The sequence below is a fragment of the Pleurodeles waltl genome, chromosome 8, assembly GCF_031143425.1.
Source record: "Pleurodeles waltl isolate 20211129_DDA chromosome 8, aPleWal1.hap1.20221129, whole genome shotgun sequence".
In the NCBI taxonomy this organism is placed as follows: domain Eukaryota; kingdom Metazoa; phylum Chordata; class Amphibia; order Caudata; family Salamandridae; genus Pleurodeles; species Pleurodeles waltl.
In genome coordinates, this window is record NC_090447.1 from 1,236,293,403 (window position 1) to 1,236,320,969 (window position 27,567).

General features: G+C 44.6%; 1 protein-coding gene across 2 annotated transcripts in view; it reads left to right on the forward strand.

The window, feature by feature from the left end:
• The window catches only part of SPART (spartin), a 283,559-nt gene that overhangs the window by 21,765 nt on the left and 234,227 nt on the right, over positions 1-27,567 (forward strand). For both annotated transcript variants that reach the window (XM_069205523.1, XM_069205524.1), the window contains exon 2: positions 25,303-26,120. In XM_069205523.1, coding sequence (XP_069061624.1) covers positions 25,305-26,120 — 816 coding nt within the window. In that variant the 5' untranslated portion in view covers positions 25,303-25,304. The remainder of the gene's footprint in view (positions 1-25,302; positions 26,121-27,567) is intronic.

Consider the following 27,567-nt stretch of genomic DNA (forward strand, 5'->3'; position numbering starts at 1 on the left):
AAAGGCAGTCCACAAGAGAACACTCTCCAGGTGGGTGGTTCTTTGCATTAAAATCTGTTACTCTTTGGCAAAGAAAGACCCTCCTGAGGGCATTAGAGCTCATTCCACCAGAGCTAAGTCGGCCACTTTGGCCTTGGCCAGAGGTGTTCCTGTGGTTGACATCTGCAAGGCCGCAACTTGGTCGTCCCTTCACACTTTTGCGAAACATTACTGTTTGGACTCTGAGGTCAGAAGGGACGGCCATTTTGCACGGTCAGTGCTGCAGGATTTCTTGGTTTGACCATTTAGGCACCCGCCACCGGGCGTAGTACTGCTTTGGGACTCTATTCATTAGGTGAGGAATCCACAGGTAGTTGTATCCATCAGAAGAACGAGTTACTTACCTTCGGTAACGACTTTTCTGGTGGATACATTAGCTACCTGTGGAATGCCCTTGTCTCAGCACTCCAGTGGGTCCAGGGCCAGTGCATAAATAAATGGGTTCACCCCTGCTGCATGCCCCTGCAATTCTGTGTCAGGACCCAGAGATGAGGAGTAGCCTAGTATAAAGCTTATCCATCGCCAGAGCTGTACTAGAGAATGGTTAAAATAAAACCTCTTAAAGGTTGAATCTGACGACCAGTCTGCTGCATTTAAAATATCCTCCAAGTGAGCTTTTACAGCATAAAGTGAAAGTGACATCCCCTGGATGTGAATAACATCCCCCACCAGAATGCCTCTTCCTTAGCACCCCGGTGGCTCCAGGGCCGGCGCCCAGATAAATGGGGACACCCTTATTGCATGGCCCTACCCTTCTGATAGAGTATTTATTACTCACCCGCCCCTTAACTATGAGATATACAGGGCGTGCAGAATTATTAGGCAAGTTGTATTTTTGAGGATTAATTTTATTATTGAACAACAACCATGTTCTCAATGAACCCAAAAAACTCATTAATATCAAAACTGAATATTTTTGGAAGTAGTTTTTAGTTTGTTTTTAGTTTTAGCTATGTTAGGGGGATATCTGTGTGTGCAGGTGACTATCACTGTGCATAATTATTAGGCAACTTAACAAAAAAAAATATATACCCATTTCAATTATTTATCATTACCAGTGAAACCAATATAACATCTCAACATTCACAAATATACATTTCTGACATTCAAAAACAAAACAAAAACAAATCAGTGACCAATATAGCCACCTTTCTTTGCAAGGACACTCAAAAGCCTGCCATCCATGGATTCTGTCAGTGTTTTGATCTGTTCACCATCAACATTGCGTGCAGCAGCAACCACAGCCTCCCAGACACTGTTCAGAGAGGTGTACTGTTTTCCCTCCTTGTAAATCTCACATTTGATGATGGACCACAGGTTCTCAATGGGGTTCAGATCAGGTGAACAAGGAGGCCATGTCATTAGATTTCCTTCTTTTATACCCTTTCTTGCCAGCCACGCTGTGGAGTACTTGGACGCGTGTGATGGAGCATTGTCCTGCATGAAAATCATGTTTTTCTTGAAGGATGCAGACTTCTTCCTGTACCACTGCTTGAAGAAGGTGTCTTCCAGGAACTGGCAGTAGGACTGGGAGTTGAGCTTGACTCCATCCTCAACCCGAAAAGGCCCCACAAGCTCATCTTTGATGATACCAGCCCAAACCAGTACTCCACCTCCACCTTGCTGGCGTCTGAGTCGTACTGGAGCTCTCTGCCCTTTACCAATCCAGCCACGGGCCCATCCATCTGGCCCATCAAGACTCACTCTCATTTCATCAGTCCATAAAACCTTAGAAAAATCAGTCTTGAGTTATTTCTTGGCCCAGTCTTGACGTTTCAGCTTGTGTGTCTTGTTCAGTGGTGGTCGTCTTTCAGCCTTTCTTACCTTGGCCATGTCTCTGAGTATTGCACACCTTGTGCTTTTGGGCACTCCAGTGATGTTGCAGCTCTGAAATATGGCCAAACTGGTGGCAAGTGGCATCGTGGCAGCTGCACGCTTGACTTTTCTCAGTTCATGGGCAGTTATTTTGCGCCTTGGTTTTTCCACACGCTTCTTGCGACCCTGTTGACTATTTTGAATGAAACGCTTGATTGTTCGATGATCACGCTTCAGAAGCTTTGCAATTTTAAGAGTGGTGCATCCCTCTGCAAGATATCTCACAATTTTTGACTTTTCTGAGCCTGTCAAGTCCTTCTTTTGACCCATTTTGCCAAAGGAAAGGAAGTTGCCTAATAATTATGCACACCTGATATAGGGTGTTGATGTCATTAGACCACACCCCTTCTCATTACAGAGATGCACATCACCTAATATGCTTAATTGGTAGTAGGCTTTCGAGCCTATACAGCTTGGAGTAAGACAACATGCATAAAGAGGATGATGTGGTCAAAATACTCATTTGCCTAATAATTCTGCACTCCCTGTACATAGAATAGTTTGACAAGTTGGCCAATAAGCCCCCGATATGCTCTTTCACTGTCGTAAAGAATGATCACTCCAGAGATTCAAAGGCCTTCTCAGCATCCAAAAATGCCTCAACAGCCTTGACCTCAGGAAGGATTTGTTATATAATTGTAAAGAGTGTACGCAGACTGTGATATTGACCTAACGGGTATGAACCTTTATTATTCAGTCAAGACCAATATATGCATATAAGAGGACAATCTGGCAGCAATGAGTTCTGCTAGTTTTTTTGTTACGCTAGCTAGGAATGTTTTTATTCTATGTCAGGACGAGAGGCGAGCATTAGGCCAATTTAAACCGTAGCCACCACTAAGTTGCATTGGACAAAATATCCTCCAAGTGAACTCCTAGAGCAAAAGCTTTGGAAGCCATGGCTCCTCTGGTAGAATGCGCCCCAAATACCTTGGTATCAATGCTGACTTCTTGCATGATCCAGCAAACCCAACTCGCAGTGGTTGGTGACGAGACCACCTTCAATTGCCTTCGCAGAGCAATAAGCAGCAGCTGTGGCCCATGTGGGCAAAGCACCTCAGTCATGGCCTTATAGGCCTTGATACATTGGACCACACATAACTTGGTGGAATCTGAAAATGCTGGGTATTAATTCAAGCATGAATTACATTTAGTCTGTCCAGCGACATGAAAGATGACCCTGTCTGGGTTAAAAGTCCTCCCAATGATGTCCAGGGCTCTAACATCCGATACTCTCATACACAAAAGGGTGGCCAACTTGACTGACAATTGCTTACAGAAGAGATACTTATAGCTGGGCCACAAGTTGAACAGGTTCAATACCTTATTGACATTCTAGAGGACAGAATACCATGGTTCTGGAGGAAGAACTAAACAAATGCCTCCGAGAAATATCTTAACCACGTGATGTTCCCCGATGGATAGGCCTCCAACCATAGCATGTCCTGCAGAAATCACAGACTTAAAGGTATTAACTAATTTATACACTTTTCTGTTTGAGGCCAAGAATGCCAGAAAGTTCAGGATATGGAAAGGTCCCCCCACAACATCCAGGCTCCGTTGCAGACACCAACCCAACCAATGAGTGTAGGAGGCTGGACTGGCTTGTAGTGAGTACCAAGGGGTACTTGCACCTTGCACCAGGCCCAGTTATCCCTTATTAGTGTATAGGGTGTCTAGCAGCTTAGGCTGATAGATAATGGTAGCTTAGCAGAGCAGCTTAGGCTGAACTAGGAGACGTGTGAAGCTACTACAGTACCACTTAGTGTCATATGCACAATATCATAAGAAAACACAATACACAGTTATACTAAAAATAAAGGTACTTTATTTTTATGACAATATGTTAAAGTATCTTAGAGTGTACCCTCAGTGAGAGGATAGGAAATATACACAAGATATATATACACAATAGCAAAAAATATGCAGTATAGTCTTAGAAAACAGTGCAAACAATGTATAGTTACAATAGGATGCAATGGGGAAACATAGGGATAGGGGCAACACAAACCATATACTCCAAAAGTGGAATGCGAACCACGAATGGACCCCAAACCTATGTGACCTTGTAGAGGGTCGCTGGGACTATTAGAAAATAGTGAGAGTTAGAAAAATAACCCTCCCCAAGACCCTGAAAAGTGAGTGCAAAGTGCACTAAAGTTCCCCTAAGGACAAAGAAGTCGTGTTAGAGGAATAATGCAGGAAAGACACAAACCAGCAATGCAACAACTGTGGATTTCCAATCTAGGGTACCTGTGGAACAAGGGGACCAAGTCCAAAAGTCACAAGCAAGTCGGAGATGGGCAGATGCCCAGGAAATGCCAGCTGCGGGTGCAAAGAAGCTTCGACTGGACAGAAGAAGCTGAGGTTTCTGCAGGAACGAAAAGGGCTAGAGACTTCCCCTTTGGTGGACGGATCCCTCTCGCCTTGGAGAGTCGTGCAGAAGTGTTTTCCCGCCGAAAGGATGCCAACAAGCCTTGCTAGTCGCAAATCGTGCGTTTGGCGTTTTTGGACGCTGCTGGGGCCCAGGAGGGACCAGGAGGTCGCAAATTGGACCTGAAGAGAGAGGGGACGTCGAGCAAGACAAAGAGCCCTCACTGAAGCAGGTAGCACCCGGAGAAGTGCCAGAAACAGGCACTACGAGGATGCGTGAAACGGTGCTCGCCGAAGTTGCACAAAGGAGTCCCACGTCACCGGAGACCAACTTAGAAAGTCGTGCAATGCAGGTTAGAGTGCCGTGGACCCAGGCTTGGCTGTGCACCAAGGATTTCCGCCGGAAGTGCACAGGGGCCGGAGTAGCTGCAAAGTCGCGGTTCCCAGCAATGCAGCCCAGCGAGGTGAGGCAAGGACTTACCTCCACCAAACTTGAGCTGAAGAGTCACTGGACTGTGGGGGTCACTTGGACAGAGTCGCTGGATTCGAGGGACCTCGCTCGTCGTGCTGAGAGGAGACCCAAGGGACCGGTGATGCAGCTTTTTGGTGCCTGCGGTTGCAGGGGGAAGATTCCGTCGACCCACGGGAGATTTCTTCGGAGCTTCTGGTGCAGAGAGGAGGCAGGCTACCCCCACAGCATGCACAAGCAGGAAAAACGTCGAGAAGGCGGCAGGATCAGCGTTACAGAGTTGCAGTAGTCGTCTTTGCTACTATGTTGCAGGTTTGCAGGCTTCCAGCGCGGTGAGCAGTCGATTCCTTATCAGAAGGTGAAGAGAGAGATGCAGAGGAACTCGGATCAGCTCTTGCATTCGTTATCTAAAGTTTCCCCAGAGACAGAGACCCTAAATAGCCAGAAAAGAGGGTTTGGCTACCTAGGAGAGAGGATAGGCTACTAACACCTGAAGGAGCCTATCAGCAGGAGTCTCTGACGTCACCTGGTGGCACTGGCCACTCAGAGCAGTCCAGTGTGCCAGCAGCACCTCTGTTTCCAAGATGGCAGAGGTCTGGAGCACACTGGAGGAGCTCTGGACACCTCCCAGGGGAGGTGCAGGTCAGGGGAGTGGTCACTCCCCTTTCCTTTGTCCAGTTTCGCGCCAGAGCAGGGGCTAAGGGGTCCCTGAACCGGTGTAGACTGGCTTATGCAGAATTGGGCACATCTGTGCCCAAGAAAGCATTTCCAGAGGCTGGGGGAGGCTACTCCTCCCCTGCCTTCACACCATTTTCCAAAGGGAGAGGGTGTCACACCCTCTCTCAGAGGAAGTTCTTTGTTCTGCCATCCTGGGCCAGGCCTGGCTGGACCCCAGGAGGGCAGATGCCTGTCTGAGGGGTTGGCAGCAGCAGCAGCTGCAGTGAAACCCCAGGAAGGGCAGTTTGGCAGTACCAGGGTCTGTGCTACAGACCACTGGGATCATGGGATTGTGCCAACTATGCCAGGATGGCATAGAGGGGGCAATTCCATGATCATAGACATGTTACATGGCCATATTCGGAGTTACCATTGTGAAGCTACATATAGGTAGTGACCTATATGTAGTGCACGCGTGTAATGGTGTCCCCGCACTCACAAAGTTCAGGGAATTGGCTCTGAACAATGTGGGGGCACCTTGGCTAGTGCCAGGGTGCCCTCACACTAAGTAACTTTGCACCTAACCTTTACCAGGTAAAGGTTAGACATATAGGTGACTTATAAGTTACTTAAGTGCAGTGTAAAATGGCTGTGAAATAACGTGGACGTTATTTCACTCAGGCTGCAGTGGCAGGCCTGTGTAAGATTTGTCAGAGCTCCCTATGGGTGGCAAAAGAAATGCTGCAGCCCATAGGGATCTCCTGGAACCCCAATACCCTGGGTACCTCAGTACCATATACTAAGGAATTATAAGGGTGTTCCAGTAAGCAAATGTGAATTGGTAAAATTGGTCACTAGCCTGTTAGTGACAATTTGGAAAGAAATGAGAGAGCATAACCACTGAGGTTCTGGTTAGCAGAGCCTCAGTGAGACAGTTAGTCACTACACAGGTAACACATTCAGGCACACTTATGAGCACTGGGGCCCTGGGTTACCAGGGTCCCAGTGACACATACAACTAAAACAACATATATACAGTGAAAAATGGGCTTAACATGCCAGGCAAGATGGTACTTTCCTACAATGAGACCAAGCTGATCTACAACGTTTGACCATACCATCTGCCCATGCCTGGGAAAGGAGGTTTGCATCGCTTCTACAAAGGCCTGGGACTTGCCATTGAGACCTGTAATCTTCCACACCATGAGTTGGAGGGTGCCTTTCAGCACCCAACGGGGGTTCCCTGAGGGATTGCTGAGGACTGACAGATCCAGGGGTAGATGGATTGGAAAATCTAAAGAAATTGCCATCAGAACTAGAAGCCAGACTCTGGACTTCCACACCAGGGTCGCCACCAAAGGATCTGCCCCCTGCCTGTGCACTTGAGTTGCCAGCCTCATTATCATGGCGACGGGGGGAAAGGTGTTGTCCTGCTCCTTCGACCAACCATGCAGGAAAGCGTCAGTTGCCACTGCCTCCCCACCCCCGGGTCCGGCCTCAAACTGAAGTATTGGGGAAGTTGGTAGTTGAGCCTGGACACGGAAAGGTCCACAGTGAAGGGGCCCCACATGTTGAAGAGGACTTGAAACAAGGACAGGAGAAGCCTCCACAGGCTCGTGTCCTGGAGGTGCTGTGATTTCCACTCAGCGACTTAGTTGTCCGTCCCTGAGAGTTGATCCGTCCTCACTGACACCTGATGTTTGAGGCAGTATTCCCAAAAGCTCTTGTCCAGATCATAGAGGGCCCGTGATCAGGTACCTACTAGGTGGTTGATATAACGGATTTCTGCCTCGTTGTCCATTTTCAGCAGAACACAACACTGCACTCGATCTCTGGTCCAGCTTTTAACTACGAACGTACCTGCCATCAGTTCCAGGCAATTAATATGTAGGGACTGTTCGGCGGCCCATTTGCCGCCTGTGTTGAAATCCCCACACAGCGTGCCCAACCCGAACGGCTGGCATCAGACTCGATCACCATGTCCAGTTGTGAACCAAAAATGGCACTCCTGTTGCAGGCCTCCGTGTGGCATAGCCACCAGCAGAGTTTCACATTGACCTCTTCTGAAAGTGGAACGTATTAGGAGTACATAAGACTGTGTAATAGATGACATGCCTTCAGCCTCTGAAGCTCTCAGAAGTGAAGGGGACCCAGGAAAATGTGGAGTGGAGGACGGCAAGAAGCCTGCCACCCTTGTGATTTGACGGAAGGAAGTTTGAGGCTTGGAAAATTTTCTGTCGCACTTCGTGCTGACTTTTGGCCATTATTTGGGTATGAAAGCTGAGAGTTGTCTCTGCCGAATTTATCACAAGCCCTTGAAAAGTGAGGGTGCAGGACGGGGTGAGGGCTGATTTCTGTTGATTAACAATAAACCCCAGGAGATTCACCACCATCTTCAAGTGTGTTGTCAGTGCGTGAGGATATTTGTTGATAAAAAGAATGTCATCCAGGTACACTATCATGCGAACCCTAGAAGCCCTCGGGTGTTTGACCACCAGCTTGAGAACTTTAATGAAAACCCAAGGGGCAGAGAAAAGGCAGAGAGGTGAACTTGACAGTCCGGGCAACTGAAACTAGGGGAAATGCTGGTGCGGCGGGAAAATCGGGACTATAAGATAAGCATCCTTGAGGTCGAGCCTGACCAACCAGTCATTGGGCCTTAGAAGATTCTGAAGAAGATGGATACCCTCCATCATAAGTGGCGCAAGACCATCTATTTGTTGAATTCCCGGAGATCGATCACAGGGCGTTGCCCCACGCCTGTCCTCTTTCTCCACCACAAACAGATTGCTTGAAAATCCAGAGGGATGGGGAGGATGAGCGAATGGCCCCTTTGGCAAGGAGTTCTTGAATCTCTTCCTCAATAAGGATGGCCTCCTGTTCGGAGAAGTAGAGGGGATGAGGGGGAACGGGCTGGAAAGGCAAACCATTAAATTTTATGTGGAACCTTTGAACTGTTTGCAGCACCCAAGCATCGAATGTGAGAGCCTGCCAATTGTCTACGAAATGGGCAAGCCGACTCCCAAAACGCTTGTGGGAGATGAGTGATAGACTCGGAATCGGGCTTGGAAGCCTCTGTGCCACGCACGTCCTCTGGTTGGCTAGAAACCTTCGAAGTCAGAGGAGCTTTGCCATTGCCCTAGTTGAAAGGATTGGCCCCTGTTGGAGGTGGGAGATTGGAAACGGCCGGCCGAGTACACCCTATCACAAACGGCCCCAGTGAAAAACTGTGCATTAAAGATGCGTTTCATGGATAATTGGGCCTTATCAAGTGAGTTAAGATTAAAAAAAAATTCCTAACTGCTTGACGAAAGGTTTGGCAAAGAGTGCTGCCGGCCTGGCCTCAGAAGTGGCCAGCTCCTCCAGTTTGAGGTTGATCTTCATCAACAGTAGCTGGCGCCTCGCCGTAGAGATGGCACAGTTGGCGTTGCCGAGGAAAATGATGTCCCATTTGACCCAACTGGAAAGCACTTCCAGGGATATGAGCCCCCCTGAGGCCTTGGCATCTTCGGCCCTATCTAGTATCTTTATCAGCAGGCCAATAATGTACAAGAGCTTGTCTTGGCATGACCACCAGGAGTGGTTGATACCCTTCTTTGTGTCCCTGATGTATGTGGCCGAAAAGGTTGTCAGCAGTGCATTTATCTCGGTAGGAAATTTGTTTGCAAAATAGACCACACACCACAAGCATTAGGCCTTTAGGATCAGAGAAGGAGTTATCAATGAAAAGTGTCTTTCAAATTAAGATAAGGACTCCTTTTGCATATGAACTAATGGATAAGACGTAGCAAAATGGACCACCAATGAAGAGGGCCTAGAGGGATTGAGAAGTGAGTCTTGTAAAAGGGCAATATCTATTTTAAGCCTTTCTCAAAAAGCCAATACCAATTGTGCCTTCTTGACATTCCCAGAGATGAATTTAATTCTCTGTTGTTCTAGCCTGGTCATACATCGTATATGTGGACACACACTCGATGGCAATGAAGTGGATACTCAGCCTTGTTTTGTAATCGACCATAGTGTGCTTGATTGAACTGCAATCCAATTTTGTACCCAACCCTTCCCAGTCCCTCCCACTCACACTGTAGCTCCCAACCTGCATGTAGGTTATCTAGACATGAAGAACTCAACTTCTTCTTCTGCTGCCACTTAAGCAGACTACACTAAGAGGCGTATGTTGCCACCCACCACCTGCATAGTTCAGACAATATTAGTGACAATGGAGAATGTGTACATTACCTTGAAGTTTATGAAAAAATACTCTACTTCTGAATGAGCCTCCCACCCTGAGGCATATTTATCAAAGACATTGGTACCCAGGTATCAGTATTACCCATCTCATTATGTGAGTTTTATATATCTTCAGCACAAAAAGGAAGAACATTCACTTTCCCTCATGCAAGGATGCTCCAGAGGCACTAGGGGGTCTGGCGATCCACAGTTGTTCCTCCCTTTGGAGAGCTTTTTCCAGAATTTGAGCATGTCATAAGAGTATACAATTGTCATATACCTTCTGTGTAGAGCATGGAGTAGGTTAAACCAGGCTCATTCAGTGCCTTCAAATCATACATAAATGATCTTATAGCTTCCTGTTGCTGTGAAAGCTGGAAAAATGCAATTTTTGCACTTTGGTAGGCCACTGTGCTCTGCTCCCTGTTTCAGAACAAGGTCCCTGTCTCTAAAATCCAGGAGGTAGGTGATGATTGGGTGGTGGCCTTGGTGCCAGAGATTTGTGGGCTGATCCACTATGAAGCACTGCGAAAGCTTTACTTTTCCAAAGGTCTCCGCAAGCAGTGTTTCCACAAACTGATCCTTTTTTTAAAGACGGTAGGTATGACCCCCCTCAGCATACAAATGTTAGTACGCCTTGAGTGTGTCTCTAAATCATCATGTTTTGCCTTGGAAATGGCTTAAGATCTTTCTAGGTGAGTAAGGGAGCTGTTGTGTTTTGATGTTTGGCGCTGTCTTCTAGGTCAGAGATGCGCTGCTCAGCCTCGTCCAGCCTAGTGGCTTGTCTGTTTCCAGTTCTTGATGAATTGCTCTTAAGTTGAACTTCAGTTCTGTGAACATGTGTTTAATGTCATCCACCAGAGTGACCAAAGATTCAGTTTGTATAGAACCTGAGCTGAAGGCATCTGTGGAATGAGAGGCATTCGAGGATTTTCTGCCCTCAAAGGGGAGCTTAGACTCTGAGTCTGGCACCTGATATCCTCATATTTGAATTGCAAATTGAGCTGAATATTCCTGGAGGGTCAGCAACTTCAGTGAGCACCATCAGCGGCAAATGATTTGTAGTATTACTCATCACAGAGATCCAGTACTATAAGGGGCACTTTCACTTACTTGCACAGTCCAATATTAAACCCGCTACAGACAGCGCCTCATTCTGGATATAGCAGCCTTTCATCTTTGCTCTAGTATCATAGCCAGGAGGGCCCTGAAACCTTCTCATCCAAGTAACTCACCCTCTCGCTCACCGAACAGGATACTGAAAGCTGTGTCCACAGTCTGCCAAGTAATGGACATCCTGGCCCTCCAGCAATAATTGGCTCATCAAGACCCCCAAGAAAGCAAAGCAACAGGGTGTTATAACTATTTTGGAGTACCGTCAGGATGGAAGTGCTGCCTGTCGAAGTTGTGATGCCAAGTACACTTGTTCGCATCCGTTGCTTGACATCAGAACATTTATCAGTGCATGGCAACTTGCCTCAGCACATATCAGAGGACACAGCAAGCCTCCCTGAGGGCGCTGATCATAAAGCAGGGTCGTGATGCAGGCTCGGCTGACAGCTCCATAGTACGAGGCATCCAGCGGAATTCCCCAAATATCTTGATTCGTGCAGCATCTCCAACTTTCACTATGGCATACGCGTGCCTGAATGGCTCTGGCTCCTTGCATTGCTGAAGTCTGGCCATATTGACTAGTATGGGTCAGAGCTGTAACTTAAGCGACCATTTTGGCAGGTGGCTGGCTACATCCCCCTCACTGCAGTGCTAGAGGTACCCAGCCTCCATCCACCTCCCTTCAGTTTGGCTCACCACATTCCAGCCACTGGAATGCAGGTACAATACTTCCACTATTTAGGGCAGTGGCCGTATCCTCCTCCTTGTCTATGCCAGGCAAAAGGGAGCACTGTGGCTCACTCATGCACATAGCTTGAGCACTGTGCATGTGCTGTACACCACCCACCCATGTATGCACTCAGCATGTACACCTGATGCCAGTGCAAGGTTGAGGCCATACACATGTAAGGTAAAAAGATATGGTTACAATAATAAACATGATATTCTCCCACAATGCTTTTATGTGCTCTACCCAGGACAAAGCCAGTAATCCTCTGTCCACAGTGAGGGCACGCATGGTGTGGCCTTCCAGGCAACTGGATAAGTCTTGGACCTTACACAATCAGGTGCAGTTCAAGGCCTTTGCCCACAGACTTTCACTTGTGTGATGTCAGGGCCAAATAAAATGTCAGGAGATCAGATATGCAAGCAGTCAGGCTTGTGGCAGGGGAACACACCTGTATATAATGCTGGGGACATTTGTGTTACAACAGGCACCCTTCCCAGATCTGGCTTCCTGAATTCTTACATCATCATTTGAAAAGTCTGGTCATTGGATAGGCAAAACAGGTGAAAAAGTCCATCTGTATTCCCATGATTCATCATGGCTTTGATTTCCACAGTAGAATCTAGACCTTTTAACAAGAGTGACTATCTCAGCAATGTGGGATTCTTACCCTTGGTTGCCATCAACCACCTGTGTGGTTTGTAACTTTTCTGGACAGCAAGAATGGTACCAAGCTGGAAGCTTCTCAAGCCTGTACCATGGCAAAGCATTCTCACTTAATGGTTGCCCAGTTCTGCTCCTTAGGGAGTAGTCTATGACTGATAAAGGACACCAGAGGCTCTTTTACCTTATCATCAAGTTGAGCCAACACTACTACATCTCCCTTATCTGAGACATTTGTTTGTTCGATGAAGGGCTCACTATACTTCGGAGCCTTCAGCAGAGATGCATTACATATTGTTCTCTTTAGGCTCTTAAAAGGCATCTGACATTTCAGAGTCCAGGGCACCTCCTTGGGATGCTTCTTTGATGTCAGGGCTGTCTGATGCACATCTATATTCCCATAGTTGACCACAAAGTTCCTTTTGTAGCTTGAGAGTCCTAAATTGTTCCTACTTGTATCTGGGTTGTGAAATCTTCTACTCAACACAAATTGGATTTTTGCATCCAACAACCAGATCTTCCTTTTGCCTATAGATTGCTAAAGGTAGGCCACAAGAGGACTGTCCCACCAGGCACTTGGGTCCCTTTCGCTCCCTGTATCCGGACCAGTGTTTGCTCAAAGTGCATCAAGTGATTCTACCACATACTACTAAAGAAATCAGTGTTGTCAAGCTAGGCTGCTCAGACCTCCACTAGCCCTGGGAGTACATGGTTCACCAGATGCTGAAAAGGGGCAGGAGCATCCTTAAGTCCCACTCACTGTCACGTTTTGCCCTCCAGATATCCATGAGCCCCAGCTCATTAGTCACCTTTTTGATCTCAGAATTGTTTGCCCGCAGACCCCCCTCTTTCTAGTAAACCTATCCACCCTCCTGTCCATTGCCAAGTTAAGGTCCCCAACCAGAATTAGAATGTCTTCTACAGATCCCACCACCTTACTTAGAACTTTTACCAAGCACTACTTTTGGTTCTGTTTGGTAAGTATATAGCAGATTTTTTTCAGCATTTTCCCTTAAATCTTCTTGACCACCACCTGTCTGCCTAACCTGGAAAGCATTGTTTCTTAACTTGCAAGCCTAAAAGATCTGGAGAACAGACCAGCTACTCCATATGTTTTAGATGATGCTTTGTATCTGAGTATTGTAGTTCTTTTTCAGGTTCTCTGGTATGCAAATGTGTTTACTGTAATATGAATTTTTGCTCCCCCAGATGCTAGATACTAATAAATCTCCATCTGTTTGGAAGGGAATTAAGCCCATTTACATTAAGAGTTAGGATGCAGACTGTATAAATTGCCCTGTCACATATTTGAGGTTCATTTGCATCCTCATTCTTTTATTTGTTTGCTGCTCCCACGTGTGCCATTTTACCACCCTGATTAATGTGACACAACTTAACAAAGGCTATAAGTCGAAAACAAAACCAATTTTCCACTGGGCTCTGCTTTCATGCAGTCTTTAATGACTGTGTTGTCTAGACTCCAACCTCAGTCCTGACCTTGGACCTCTGTGTGTCCTCGAAAGAGTGACATATACTGTCGTTTGTGCCCACCTTGGGTCATCTGTTTTTGTCTTTAGCCACAGTTCTTGTTTGATTTTTGTTGTCAGTTCTCTACATAGTTTAGAGTGCTTTTCTACATAACTCTTCAGGTTTGTTGTAAATGCTCATGCTGTTAGTAATTCTCTTTTAACTTTCGCCTTCAATGTTATATGGTTTTAGTGTTGGTAAATGGTTGGCATAGCTATTTTCCTATGTCTTTACACCAGCGTTGTTGAACATAATGAAGTATTTGCATTTGGTCTTTAGGTGCTGAGGCTTGTCCTTTTACTTGAGATCTTGTTGTCAGTTTCCAAAATTTCATTCACTGCTCTCTGTGCATTCAAGTCCTCACAAATATGTGGTAATTCTTGTCCTTCACCTGAAAAAGTACACTGCATGGCAAAGCTCATCTAAAGCAGGTCTCCTTTTTATTGAGAGCATCAGCCAGTGTTTTCTAGGTTTTTGTTTCACTGGGTCAGTTTTGGATAAGTCGTGCAGTAAAATTATCTTGCCTTCTCCAAATGGAAGTGGGACATATCTTAGCTTTTGGAGAACTTCCTGCTTCTTGAGACAGAAAGCTTCATCACAATATCAAGTAGTAGCCGATTGTGTGAAATTTTGTTGTTGGTTGAGGAGGGTGAAACCTCCTCCTCTTCTTGGTACAGCAGGGCAGCCTTTTGAAGTACAAAGCAGGACACAGGCAGCAGGGCAGTCCTCAGAGCTCTTCTGAGGTGAACTGAAGAGTGGATCCGAGCACCCCATTTTTTAAACTGGTGCCTTTGAAGTGGAAGAAAGTACTAGACTCCCCACATGACATTTCTACATGCTCCCAGACAAAACCTAGCACTGAGTAAATGTTACCAAGTAACCCAATGTTAATCCATGGGAGAGGTAAGCCTCACAGTAGTGAAAAATGAATTTGTAAGTTTTTTTTATTACCAGGACATATACAACTTAATAGTGCATGTCCAACCTTTTAAATACAGTGCACCATGCCCTATGGGCTGTTTAGGGTCTGCCCTAGGGGTGGCTGTTATGTATTAAAAGGGAGTTTTAGTCTTGTTAAAAGGTTTATTTTGCCTGGTCCTATAGGCAGTTTAAAACTGCTCACAGGCTGCAATCGCAGGCCTTCAACATGTTTTAAGGGGCTATATAAGTGGGTGGTACAATAAGTGCTGCATGCCCACTAGTAGCATTTTATTTACTAGTCCTGGGTATATGGTATACCACTTTACTAGGGATTTATAACTAAATTAAATATGCCTCTATGATGTGAGCCAGTATCACCATGTTTTAGGGTGTGAGCACAAGCACTTTAGCACTGGTTAGCCATGGTAAAATGTGCAGAGTCCTAAGGCCAACAAATTGGAATTCAGCAAAATAGGAGGGGAGAAGGAAAAATGTTCTGGGAAAAACCACCCTGAGTCTGACAGGGCTAACCGATGAACTTTTCTTCCCAGAGTCTACCCCCTCAATTCTTTCCACTTTAACTTCTGCACCCTTTTTTCAGCTCTAATTAATGTCTGAAAAGATCGCTTTTGGGTCTTCCACTACATTGTGAACTCTAATGTTCATCTGCCTTGCCTTTTTCTCAAGATCGTCACTCTTGAGGTGAATGGATATCATGTGAGCATCAAAGGATTCCAGGCTTCCTTTTGTTTCAACTACCTTAATGGAAATTCCAATTGTAACTTCTTGTATTTCTATGACTGTTGTGTGCAGCTGGTCAACACCCTTGCCTATGCTGTGGTTTGGATTGGTTCAGCTAGGCTTATCTTGACCCCCTTCTTGTTTTTGACATACAACTGCCTTCCATTCTTTATGAAGTACTTGCAGGCAAGTTTTAAGAATGCACTTTTTGTAAACGTTTTGTTCCTTATAGCCATTGCTGTTGTTGAAAAAAGGAACACTGCTTCCGTAGCTATTCAGCGATTTCCTCCGCGCGTGCTTTGGGGGAACGGAGGGGTGATACTACATACAACCAACTGCATAGAGTCCTTGTTGATGCAGGAGGACTGTGGTTACATGTGGTGAGAATGGGGAGGTTGTTTTGGGTAGGGTTATGGACAGGCTTGTTGATAACATTTCAGACTCCATAACTTTCAACAGGATCATTAAGGTCAGTACCATCTAGTCTGGGTTTAGGTCTGTTGGGTCCGGGTTTACAGTTGTTTCTAGGTAGATTTTCAACTCAAGGGCTATTCCTTAGGGCGTTCCAGCTAGGCTGTGAATTATGGTCCCTAGTGTCCAACCTCATAGGCTAATCGCATTCACTCCAAACCAGCATGCATACACACAGTGCCAAATGATATAAGTCAGATGGGACAAATTTTGCTTGTTCTGTGAGTTGTTGATGTTCCTGCAGTATATAAACAGAAGGTGTACAAATAAAAATATGTGTATATCAAGTGAGAAATCACAAGACATAAAATCATAAACCACATGCGTCTTTCGCTAATGTGCCACTGCACTTGTCACAATTGGAGGAAAAACACTGAAAACCACTGCAAACTTATAGAGGTTGTTCAAATCGGGTTTCAAGCATGCCACAGCCATTAACAGCATCTCACTCTAATTTAAAATGAGAAGGGCTCCTTGGATGAGCCCGTAGAGGGAAGCCTTTTTGTCACACTGTGTTGGATAAAGTACATGGGTAAAAGAAAAGCCAACACAGCTATTGCCCCAGTATCATAATGCAACACCGGGACTGCTCCCTTACTTCCTTCATCAAAGGTTCTTGCTCTGCCCCCATACCTATAGTCCCTCATTATTTCCCCAGATGTTGCTCTCCGATGAGAAACTCATATTTATGAATCCTGCTCCACCTGCTGCATAATGTGTAATGCAGCAGTGTACCAAACTTGTGTGTCATCGATGTTGCATGCATCACATTGCATGTCAGAAAATGTGATTTCCGCTCTGTGCATTCTCAACAAAGCACTTGTAGCCTTCTGTGTTGGCCTGCAGTCAGAATCCATTACATAATTTTGGGCAAGGGTCTCAAAATGGAGAAGTAGACTGCAGTATTTTGTGTAAATATGTGTGTGTGTAAGCATATTGTAAGATTTTCTGTTGTAATAGAGAAAAGAAATGTGGCCCAGTACCCAGCATATGTTGCATAAGAGGTTACAATAGTGGCCTAGGGGTGCCTACTGAGATCGCTATCTGTCAGAGTTTGTAGGGGTGTGTCAGCCCTGTGTTCACCTGGAGACAGGTGATAGTGTCATTAACACCTGCAATATGGGGTATTTAGGTGATCTACCCATCTCTGTCCTTTATTCAGGAGACGTTGTAATGTATGTGTTTCTGGGTTAGAGGCCGCTTTTCAGGTACCACCCACTTACGGTTGTTTTCTGAGTAGTTCATGTCCAGGTAGTGGTTAGGCATTTTGGTTGAGCTCATCTTACATCTTATTGTGCTACTGTGCTTAGTAAACCTAAAGCACAGTTTTTGGGATGTCATTCCCATGTATCTATGCTCACATGGACAGGTGATCATGTAGATCACGTTTCCGCATTTGCAGTTAATATGGTTCCTTTATCTTTCGTGGGCGGCCCGTACCAAATCTATTTCCTTGGTTCTGTGGGGAACTGGCATGCAGAGCATCTGCCACATGGATAATGTCTTGTGACTGGCAGTAAACCACAAATGGGCTGGGTGTTGCTGGTATGGATGAAGTGGTTTTGGTGTGTACCAATCTATCTCCAATACGCCTACTTGTTATGTTATGTTAATTTAGCTTACTGTAGCACACAGATCACCCCCAAAGAGGTATCTTGGCGCTGTCGATAGACAGAGGCAAGTAGAATGATTAAAATAAAACTGTCTGAAGTAGCTTCCTGAAATTTAACATGATCAGAACAGGTGCGGATGTGATAAGGAAGTTACTCCGGTAGAACGGGGTCAGGTAAGTAAAAGAACTGCCACAACATCTTGTCAGTCTGACACGAGGAACTATAAGCAAGGCTTTATCCTTGGAGCAGTGATTCCTGAATGGACAATACAGGGAGTGCAGAATTATTAGGCAAATGAGTATTTTGACCACATCATCCTCTTTATGCATGTTGTCTTACTCCAAGCTGTATAGGCTCGAAAGCCTACTACCAATTAAGCATATTAGGTGATGTGCATCTCTGTAATGAGAAGGGGTGTGGTCTAATGACATCAACACCCTATATCAGGTGTGCATAATTATTAGGCAACTTCCTTTCCTTTGGCAAAATGGGTCAAAAGAAGGACTTGACAGGCTCAGAAAAGTCAAAAATAGTGAGATATCTTGCAGAGGGATGCAGCACTCTTAAAATTGCAAAGCTTCTGAAGCGTGATCATCGAACAATCAAGCGTTTCATTCAAAATAGTCAACAGGGTCGCAAGAAGCGTGTGGAAAAACCAAGGCGCAAAATAACTGCCCATGAACTGAGAAAAGTCAAGCGTGCAGCTGCCACGATGCCACTTGCCACCAGTTTGGCCATATTTCAGAGCTGCAACATCACTGGAGTGCCCAAAAGCACAAGGTGTGCAATACTCAGAGACATGGCCAAGGTAAGAAAGGCTGAAAGACGACCACCACTGAACAAGACACACAAGCTGAAACGTCAAGACTGGGCCAAGAAATATCTCAAGACTGATTTTTATAAGGTTTTATGGACTGATGAAATGAGAGTGAGTCTTGATGGGCCAGATGGATGGGCCCGTGGCTGGATTGTTAAAGAGCAGAGAGCTCCAGTCCGACTCAGACGCCAGCAAGGTGGAGGTGGAGTACTGGTTTGGGCTGGTATCATCAAAGATGAGCTTCTGGGGCCTTTTCGGGTTGAGGATGGAGTCAAGCTCAACTCCCAGTCCTACTGCCAGTTCCTGGAAGACACCTTCTTCAAGCAGTGGTACAGGAAGAAGTCTGCATCCTTCAAGAAAAACATGATTTTCATGCAGGACAATGCTCCATCACACGCGTCCAAGTACTCCACAGCGTGGCTGGCAAGAAAGGGTATAAAAGAAGGAAATCTAATGACATGGCCTCCTTGTTCACCTGATCTGAACCCCATTGAGAACCTGTGGTCCATCATCAAATGTGAGATTTACAAGGAGGGAAAACAGTACACCTCTCTGAACAGTGTCTGGGAGGCTGTGGTTGCTGCTGCACGCAATGTTGATGGTGAACAGATCAAAACACTGACAGAATCCATGGATGGCAGGCTTTTGAGTGTCCTTGCAAAGAAAGGTGGCTATATTGGTCACTGATTTGTTTTTGTTTTGTTTTTGAATGTCAGAAATGTATATTTGTGAATGTTGAGATGTTATATTGGTTTCACTGGTAATAATAAATAATTGAAATGGGTATATATTTTTTTTTGTTAAGTTGCCTAATAATTATGCACAGTGATAGTCACCTGCACACACAGATATCCCCCTAACATAGCTAAAACTAAAAACAAACTAAAAACTACTTCCAAAAATATTCAGCTTTGATATTAATGAGTTTTTTGGGTTCATTGAGAACATGGTTGTTGTTCAATAATAAAATTAATCCTCAAAAATACAACTTGCCTAATAATTCTGCACTCCCTGTAATGTTTAAGCTTCAGAAGTAAATAGCTGGGACCATTTCCCATTAGTGATTTGTGTGTAAGGCATCAAATTCTGAAAACTATCCTTTTTCTTGATTGGCAGCCAATGTATGGCTCTCAAAGATTCAGACGCAGAGCCGGGAGGGAGGTCACAAACAAGCCGTGCAGCTGTGTTTTGGAACACCTGCATTTTGGACATTAAAGTCTCTTTTGCTGATGCTAGTAGTGCATTACCATAATCTAATTTGCTAATAATCAGAGCCTGAATAAGAGTTTTCCTGGCAGAAAGTGAAAGGTAAGAAAAAGTTTTCTTTAATAGACGCGTCATGTTGAGGCAGCTCCCATTAATGGATACAATGTGGTCTTTCATGGATAAGGATTGATCTGTTTTAAAGCTGAGATTCTAAACTACTTGTTTAGGCGTGGGAGCAAGAACTAGTTCTGTTGGCCAGCTATCCGAAACCAAAAGCTGCTGGGCCTTACCAAACAGTAGGATCTCCTTTTTGTTGGTGTTTAACTGTAAGCAGTGTGTTGCCATCCGTTCTGCAATCTGATGAGAACTGGTCATTGACTACATCCAAGTCTTTATCAAAGTAAATAATGAACTGAGTGTTGTCAGCACAGATAAATTTAGAATCCAAAGCGTTTGGCGATAGAAGCAAGTGGGACCCCACAGTTGTTAAAAGATTTGGGGCTTAAGAATCCCCTGCAGTACCTCCTTGTCAGTCAACATTATGCGAGACTTGAATTCACCCAGAGAAATGGTCTGGGTACTATTTTGTAGGAAATCACAGAGCCACAGCAAAGTGGTACCAAAATGGCAATTTAGTGCAACCTTTGGATCAGTCTGGTGTGGGACACAGTATCAAAAGCTGCAGACAAGTGCAACAGCCCCAGCTAAGGTGGAATGTCATTATCAAGAGAGAGTCTTAAGGTGTTGTGACTGCAACCAAGGCAGTCTCAATACTATGGAAGGATCTGAACCCAGATTGCAACAGATCCAGGATCTTATTTTCCTAAAGATAGGCTAGTTGTTTGTTTATTAAACCTTCCAGTGCCTTGCCCAGAAGTGCAAGCAATGTGATAGGATAGTACTTTGTTAGATTTCTAGAATCGACATTGGCCTTTTTTTGTATAGGTACAACCTGTGCCAATTTCCAGGCCTGGAGGGTTTTCCCAGTGCCCACAAATAGATTAAACAGTGCTCTGACAGTGGGCCAAGTATGTCAAGTGTGGCTTTGTGTGCTATAATAACCTGGACTTTCACACTGAAGCACTGGTGGACTGGACTAAAGCCTGAAAATCCAAACAGGAGATACTTTGTCATGATCACTCCACAAAGTACCATTTTTATTTGTGTCTGCTTTAGATGAGTCAGTAATGGCTAATCACTCATCTTGGTGAGGGACTGTGTCAAGCTGATAAGCCCCAGTACTGAGGGGACAGTCAGGATGTTAGAAACCGTTACATAATTGAAGGCATATTCATTTGTTTCCCTCATATTTGTGATCTTAGAGTGAGTATTGTTTCACATATGTTACAGTGTACTTTTTGTTGTAGCCACTACAGTTTTGCATGTGGCCTTGGTTTCTTTCTGCATGTATCATGTCAGAGTATTAACTCATGGCCCCAAAATTATGTTCCCATAGCTGTGCTGCAGCATTAGTATCCTACAACATAAGATCCCACCATCTGGGGAAAAAAGCAGACCAGTCAATTAAGACTAGAAGTGTCTGTATCAGAGGAAACTTTTTCCAGATGCGGAGGACCCCGATGTCCTACCTGTCTCCCTGCATGTAAGGTCCAAGGATTCATACAAAATTGTAAGGCAGGGCCATAAACATAACCTTGGCTGTCTTGTTTAATCATCAGACTGCCTCAATTACCAGAGGAAGATCTATTGGAGAGTGGGCTCCCTGGTTTGATAGGAAGTACTTATTTAGTGCAGCGGAGTATGGAATCCAATATGTGAGTTAAAAATCTCAGGCACCTTCCCAAGGTATTCCATTTATTTTAAGGAGGGCCTCTGAAATGGTTAGAGTTGTGATGCCTAGTGGCACTAATTGCCCCTGCATTAGCTTGCTCAACATAGTAGGCACTGAATAGTGAGTGTAGACATACAGATTGAAAATTGTGACACTACTTGTTTAGAACATACATTTTCATAGACAACTGAGAAAGAAAAGGAGATCTGGAGAGGAAGACCAAGATGGTGTAAGTGGAGAAGTGTTAAAGTGCTGGTTCAGATTAGGAGTAGGACCTGGGTGTCTGGCTCTTAATGTTGGCTGTGAAGAGCTTGACACTTGAGGGGGTACTGGCTTGAGATCCAGTTGGGAGATTCACTCAGGATAGGGGCAAAGAGAAGATTGGGAAATGTGCTGGGAGAAGAGGAGGAGAGGAAAGGATGAGGCCCACCTCCTGAAGAAGGTTTTGTGTCCCTATCCATGGGGAGGTGATAGAGACTATGAGAGACAGTTGGGGCAGAAGGTGGGGAGATGTTAAAATATGTGGCAAGAGAGGTAGAGGAGAGAAAAGGCTGGGAAGAACAGTCAGACATGAGTGTCTACTCGTTGAGGGTGAGAGGAACTAGATAGAGGATGGAGGCCAGACTAGTGTGTTCAGACAGTGTGGAGAAGAGGTAGTATGGAGGGAGATTGTGTTGGTTGTAGCAGGAATGGAAGTGGATGGGTGTTGTGTGTATTACAGTGTTGATTAAGGGTTTAGCTGCTAGTGGGCTGTTAGGGAGCGGAATATAGAGACAAGGGTGAATAAGGGGTGAAGCCAATTTGGTTGTAAGAACAGAGAATAGGGTAAGAGGGTGTAACAGTGGTAGTAGGATGGCCAGGGGTGATTTGAAGAAGGGTTGAGAAATCGTAGAAGAACTGACAGGACTGGGGGTTTAGGGTGATGGGCATAGATGGAGGATGCAGAAAGTTGACAGAGTTTGGGCTGAGCGATAGAAAACATTGATGCAATTAGGCCATATTTTCATTGGTTAATTGGACCTTAATGCTTCTATTGTTGAAATGGAGAAAGAGAGGGTGCCTTTGAAAAGTTCATAAGATTCGTTCATAGGGGATGTCAGTTGATGAGGACATATCTAGGTTCCTGAATAGAAAATGTACCCATTAGTGTGTGTTATGCATGAAGAGAACATAATTGGCTTTGAGAGCCCCTTCCAAGCACAGTGATATTGGTTGGTGGTGTGAGTTACTTGGAATTCACTTAACATTCTAATTTTACAGTTCTTCCGGACATATTTCGGTAGATTGGGGAGATAAGTGATTTAAAAATTTGCTCCTTGATTTAAAGAGGTTTTTTGAGTGAGACGTCAAAGTGGACCATATTGAGTATTGTGAAGATGGAACAGAGGATGGGCAAGGAATATAGGGCAGGCTTTTTGTGGGTCATTACAAGTGATGCATTGAAGAGTATGGAATGTTGGGGCAATTTGAGTAGCGAGGTGACAGAACATTACTGGGCTCGACTGATAAAGAGTGGTCATAGCATCACGTATGAATACATTCCAAGTCCCACTCATAGTTTGTTGTGCATTTTCATTAAACGAGCTGATTGGAGAGGATATCTTGGAGATTGGGACCACCAGAGGAGATCCTCACTGTGTTCTGTAAATTGGTGTTTTAAACCTGTGATGGCAATACAGGCAGCATGGGCTCAAAGTGTGTCTACATGCAATGTCAGGGCCCAGTTGTTGATCATTGTGGTGAGATATCAATATGAAGTAGATCACTGGGCTTCAGAATTCTTTTTATTGTCAGGTTTAAAATGGGCGCCATGCTGAACTCATAGAGACATTTAGGAGGGCTGACTCAAGTAGGACAAGTAACCATGCATTTGTGACCCCTCAGTGATTTGGGAGGTGTCCTCCAGACCAGGGTAACAGTGCACTGTTTTTTTCTGTGAAGTTGGCTCAGGCAGAAAATACATTTACACTAATTGTGATCTCATGCCTCAGAGCTCACCGGGAAGCACCCATATTGATGGCCCTGTGTGGCAGTTGTTGTAATTAAGTTAACATTATAAATGATGTGGTTGGTGGGTCCGTTACGAGTACGTATTCCAGAGATACATCCTCACTGCAGCATGGCAGAGAGAGAAAGGAGGGCCATTCCTCATGCCCGAATATTGGTGAGAAGTTTGCTTGCCCTTGGGCTTCTCTCTTCTAGTTTGGACTGAGGATCCTCAAAAATCTGGTAAAGCTAGGATGACATATGCACAAGGCTAATCCTCTGCCGTGAATGTTGTGGAGGGGAATGATGGGGACAAGGAATTCTCATGGATTGTTTAGCTAGGTCACCAGAGCCTCATTGAGAGGCGACCATTGCAGCCACCAACTTTTGTTTTTTTCAAATTCCCCCTCAGGGCCTGGTCTCATCTCTCTGGGTAACCTCTGTTCTGTAATCTATCATCCACAATGGGTGTGCTAATCCAAGATGAAATGGAGTGTGACTACTAATTATGACATGTCCTATTCTTTGTGTTAAAGCTCTCTATTTGTATTTGAGGCTCATGCGTGCTTCAGAAAACAACGATTACTGCTCAGAGTTTTCTAAAGTATGTTTTTCATGCATCAAAGATAGGCATGAGCATGAACGTTTGACAAATTACCTTGATGAGAAATTACAACATTGCTTGGAGTCAATGTCTCCCTTTGCCAGTTACAGTGATGCCTAATGAGGTATATAGATATCATCACCACATACATTATCCATATTCTTGCAGCGGGCATATTTTTTTGTCAAATTTATTTTTATTAGGTTGAAGTTAAGTACAGGCATTAAAATAGATACTTGACTTTGTGCACTCTGTCTGGGCACGTCAGCTATAAAAGTTCATAGTGTTTAACGAGACAGAGATTCTCATCCACATTGTCACATATCAAATTTCCCAACCATTTTCAGAAAGTGATACTAACAACTAAAACAGACATACAACAAATTACATCTTCAAACACAATATGGAGCTTGGGAGACAAGAAAAGTCAAAATACGGAGTCTGTCACAGCTAGGGCAGAACATGTGACCATGGCGGTCATCCTTCTACTAAAGATGCTGGGAATCATCTCAGATCTAGATCTCCTGAGCTGGGAGGATGATACAGCCTTATTGGTAGTCCACCCCTCTATAATTGAAATAACTGCAAGGCTCTGGTTCTAGTGGGACAAGCAAACAGCAGGAGACCCATTGACAGATATGACACCAGAGGTCCCCATTTATATTCAAAGTTTTTAAAGTCATCTGCAAAGATGTCTGCCATCCTCTCCATTGTCAGTGATCTCCCAAGGCGGGCGTGCCACTGAGTAAGCACTGGAGCTTCTTTCTTTTTCCAGGGTGCTGCTATCGCAATTTTAGCCGCACCCCAACAAAGCCACATAGTCATCTTATTACTTCCAATTTGATGATGGAGACTGTCATCTCTCAGTTCCAAGAGGACACAGCTTATTGTATTAGGAATGGGGTATCCCAGTAGCGGGCTTATTTTCTTGTTTTGTACATCTCCCTGTGATCCTTACTGCACTGGAGAATGTTGCAATTGATCATTGGTCAGTGAAAACAATGGACTGCTGCATTACACTTTTTGTCCAGCTGCTCTGCATGGGCCATTATGAAGCCATGAGAACCTCTGACTTCGTCCATCTCCTCCACCCAAATCTTCTCACCGCCCCTCTAATCATCCCTCTTGCCCCCAACCCTAGCAGACTCTAGCAGCCGGAGCAGCATCCTCAGTTGCACAGCTAAGATGAGAACCTCATTTAAATGGTATTCTGTTTAAAATGTTCATTTCTTTAAAATATTACGCTGTCACAGCATGCAGAATTGGAAAACCCACATAATCGGACAATGTGAAATAAACTTGTGCATTGACATGATGGTGTTACTATATTTACACCCCAAGTCCTGAGTTTAGCCTCTTAAGTAAAGTTTTTGTTTTGCAATTGTCAAAAACGTTTTTGGGTACTTGCAGAGTTTTCTAATTAAAGATTTGTGTTATTTTGATAATTCATAACCACTTTCCTTTATTATAATTTTTAGAAATGGAGATGGGGGATCCAAGCATTCAAGAAGATGTAAATATTGTAGCCATCAAACATGAATACAAAAGAGCATTTGTATTCATAAATAAAGGACTGAGTACAGATGAGTCTGGCTTTAAAGAAGAAGCAAAAAAGTACTACCTCCAAGGCAGGGAACATTTGCTACGTGGACTAAGCATCACATCGGAGGGCCACACATGTTCTGGAGCCAGCTGGGAATCTGCCAGACAAATGCAAATTAAGATGCAGGAAACCCTGCAAAATGTGAACACCAGATTAGGGATTCTGGATGGCAGTCTTACTGATGCACAAGAAATCTCATCTTCTTTGTCTCCAATGCCTCCTTTATATCCAGAATTGCACCACAACAAGAAGCCAGAAAGACCACCTCCTCCTAGTTCTCTAATACTTCCAGGGCAACCATCCACATCGAATGGAAGTTATCAAGCTAGTGGTGGACCTGTTGCTATGGCTAATCCATTGTCTCCTGTGGCTTCTGCTGTAACAGTTGAGCCGCCTCCTGCTTACTCCCCCCAGGCTTCTGACGGACACTACACTGTGTCTTATGGCACGGACTCTGGGGAATTTTCTTCTGTTGGAGATGATTTCTACTCCATGCGTCCTCAGCCGCCACCTCTTGAGAGTATAGGAGTTGATGTAGAGGAGCTTATCCTAATTCCTCATGGTGTGCAGATTTTCTATGTGACACCAGATGGGCAGGTTAGTGCCCCCTCCTACCCTGGCTACCTCCGTATTGTCAAATTTATGGATGCTGAAGGTGCAGCGGCCCAGAATCGTCCACCTGCATTTCTTCAGGTAAGAATTTCTAAAGCCTTGTTGAATCCAAATGTTAGTTTAAATCTGAGAGAACTTGTTCATTTATCCGTTGACACAAATGAGCGGAAAATAATATTTGACTAATGAGAAAGTATGGCATTTATGATGGGATTCCAGACTACAGTTCTATGGAGATAGCTTGTGGAGGGTCTGTGTACTTTGTAGTAACCCCCCACTACTAGCCTGGATTTCCACAAGTGTAGCAGCTCTGCTGGAAAAGGACCATTCTTGGCAAAAGGTAAGAATGTCCAGTAACAATAGCTCAGACTTTGATCTCTGTGTAGAGTTACATGGAAAGTGTCTGAATTAAAGCAACCAGATATTTTCCACTAACGTTTATAATACAAGATGGTGTAAGTAAAAGACATTATGCACCTTGTAAGAAAATTCTGTTTTACTCCATTTTAACCCTGTTTACAAGCAGGGCTGTCAATTCCGACCCCCTTTGCAAATGAGTTTGTTCATGAATCAGAATTCCAAGTTGTGATGTAGTGATAGGCCTACTATTATTTTTACCCTAACTGGTTATGACAAGTCAATATGCTTAAATTTCCTGAAGTAAAAGTCCTGAAAAAAGGCAACACATAAGTAAGGCAGTTCTTTAAAAGTGATTCTGCATGTTGTGCCTTATTGCCAAGAGAAAAATATGTAGTGCGAGGTGTTAGACTTTCAATCCTTGGTGTGGTCTCCCTTAACTTTTTGCCTCTGTTCCCCAGGTTGTTGTGTGCTGGACTCTGACTTTACTGTTTCTGTTACTCTGGGCACTTTATCACTGCTAACCAGTGCTTAAGTGCAAGTGCTCCTTTACAAAATGTGAATGTAATTTGCTTAGCCATGATTGGCATATTTGATTTGCTAGTAAGTCCCTAGTAAAGTGCACTGGAGGTGCCAGAGCCTGTAAATCAAATTCTACTAGTGGGCCTGCAACACTGGTTGTGCCACCCACATAAGTAGCTCTGTAATCATGTCTCAGACCTGCCATTGCAGTGTCTGTGTCTGCAGTTTTAACTGTAAATTCGACTTGGCAAATATACCCACTTGCCAGGCCTAAACCTTCCTTTTTCTTACATGTAAGGCACCCCTAAGGTAGGCCCTAGGTAGCCCCAAGGGCAGGATGCAATGTATGGTTAAGGTAGGACATATAGTAATGTGTTTTATATGTCCTGACAGTGAAATATTGCTAAATGTGTTTTTCACTGTTGCAAGGCCTGTCCCTCTCATAGGTTAACATGGGGGCTACCTTTAAATATTATTAAAGTGTAGATTCCCTTTGGGATTGGATTGACATGTGGAGTCTGGGGTCTCTGAGCTCACAATTTTAAAATACATCTTTTAGTAAAGTTGGTTTTAAGATTGTGTGTTTGAAAATGCCACTTTTAGAAAGTGAATTTTTTTTTGCTTATATGATTCCTGTGACTCTGCCTGT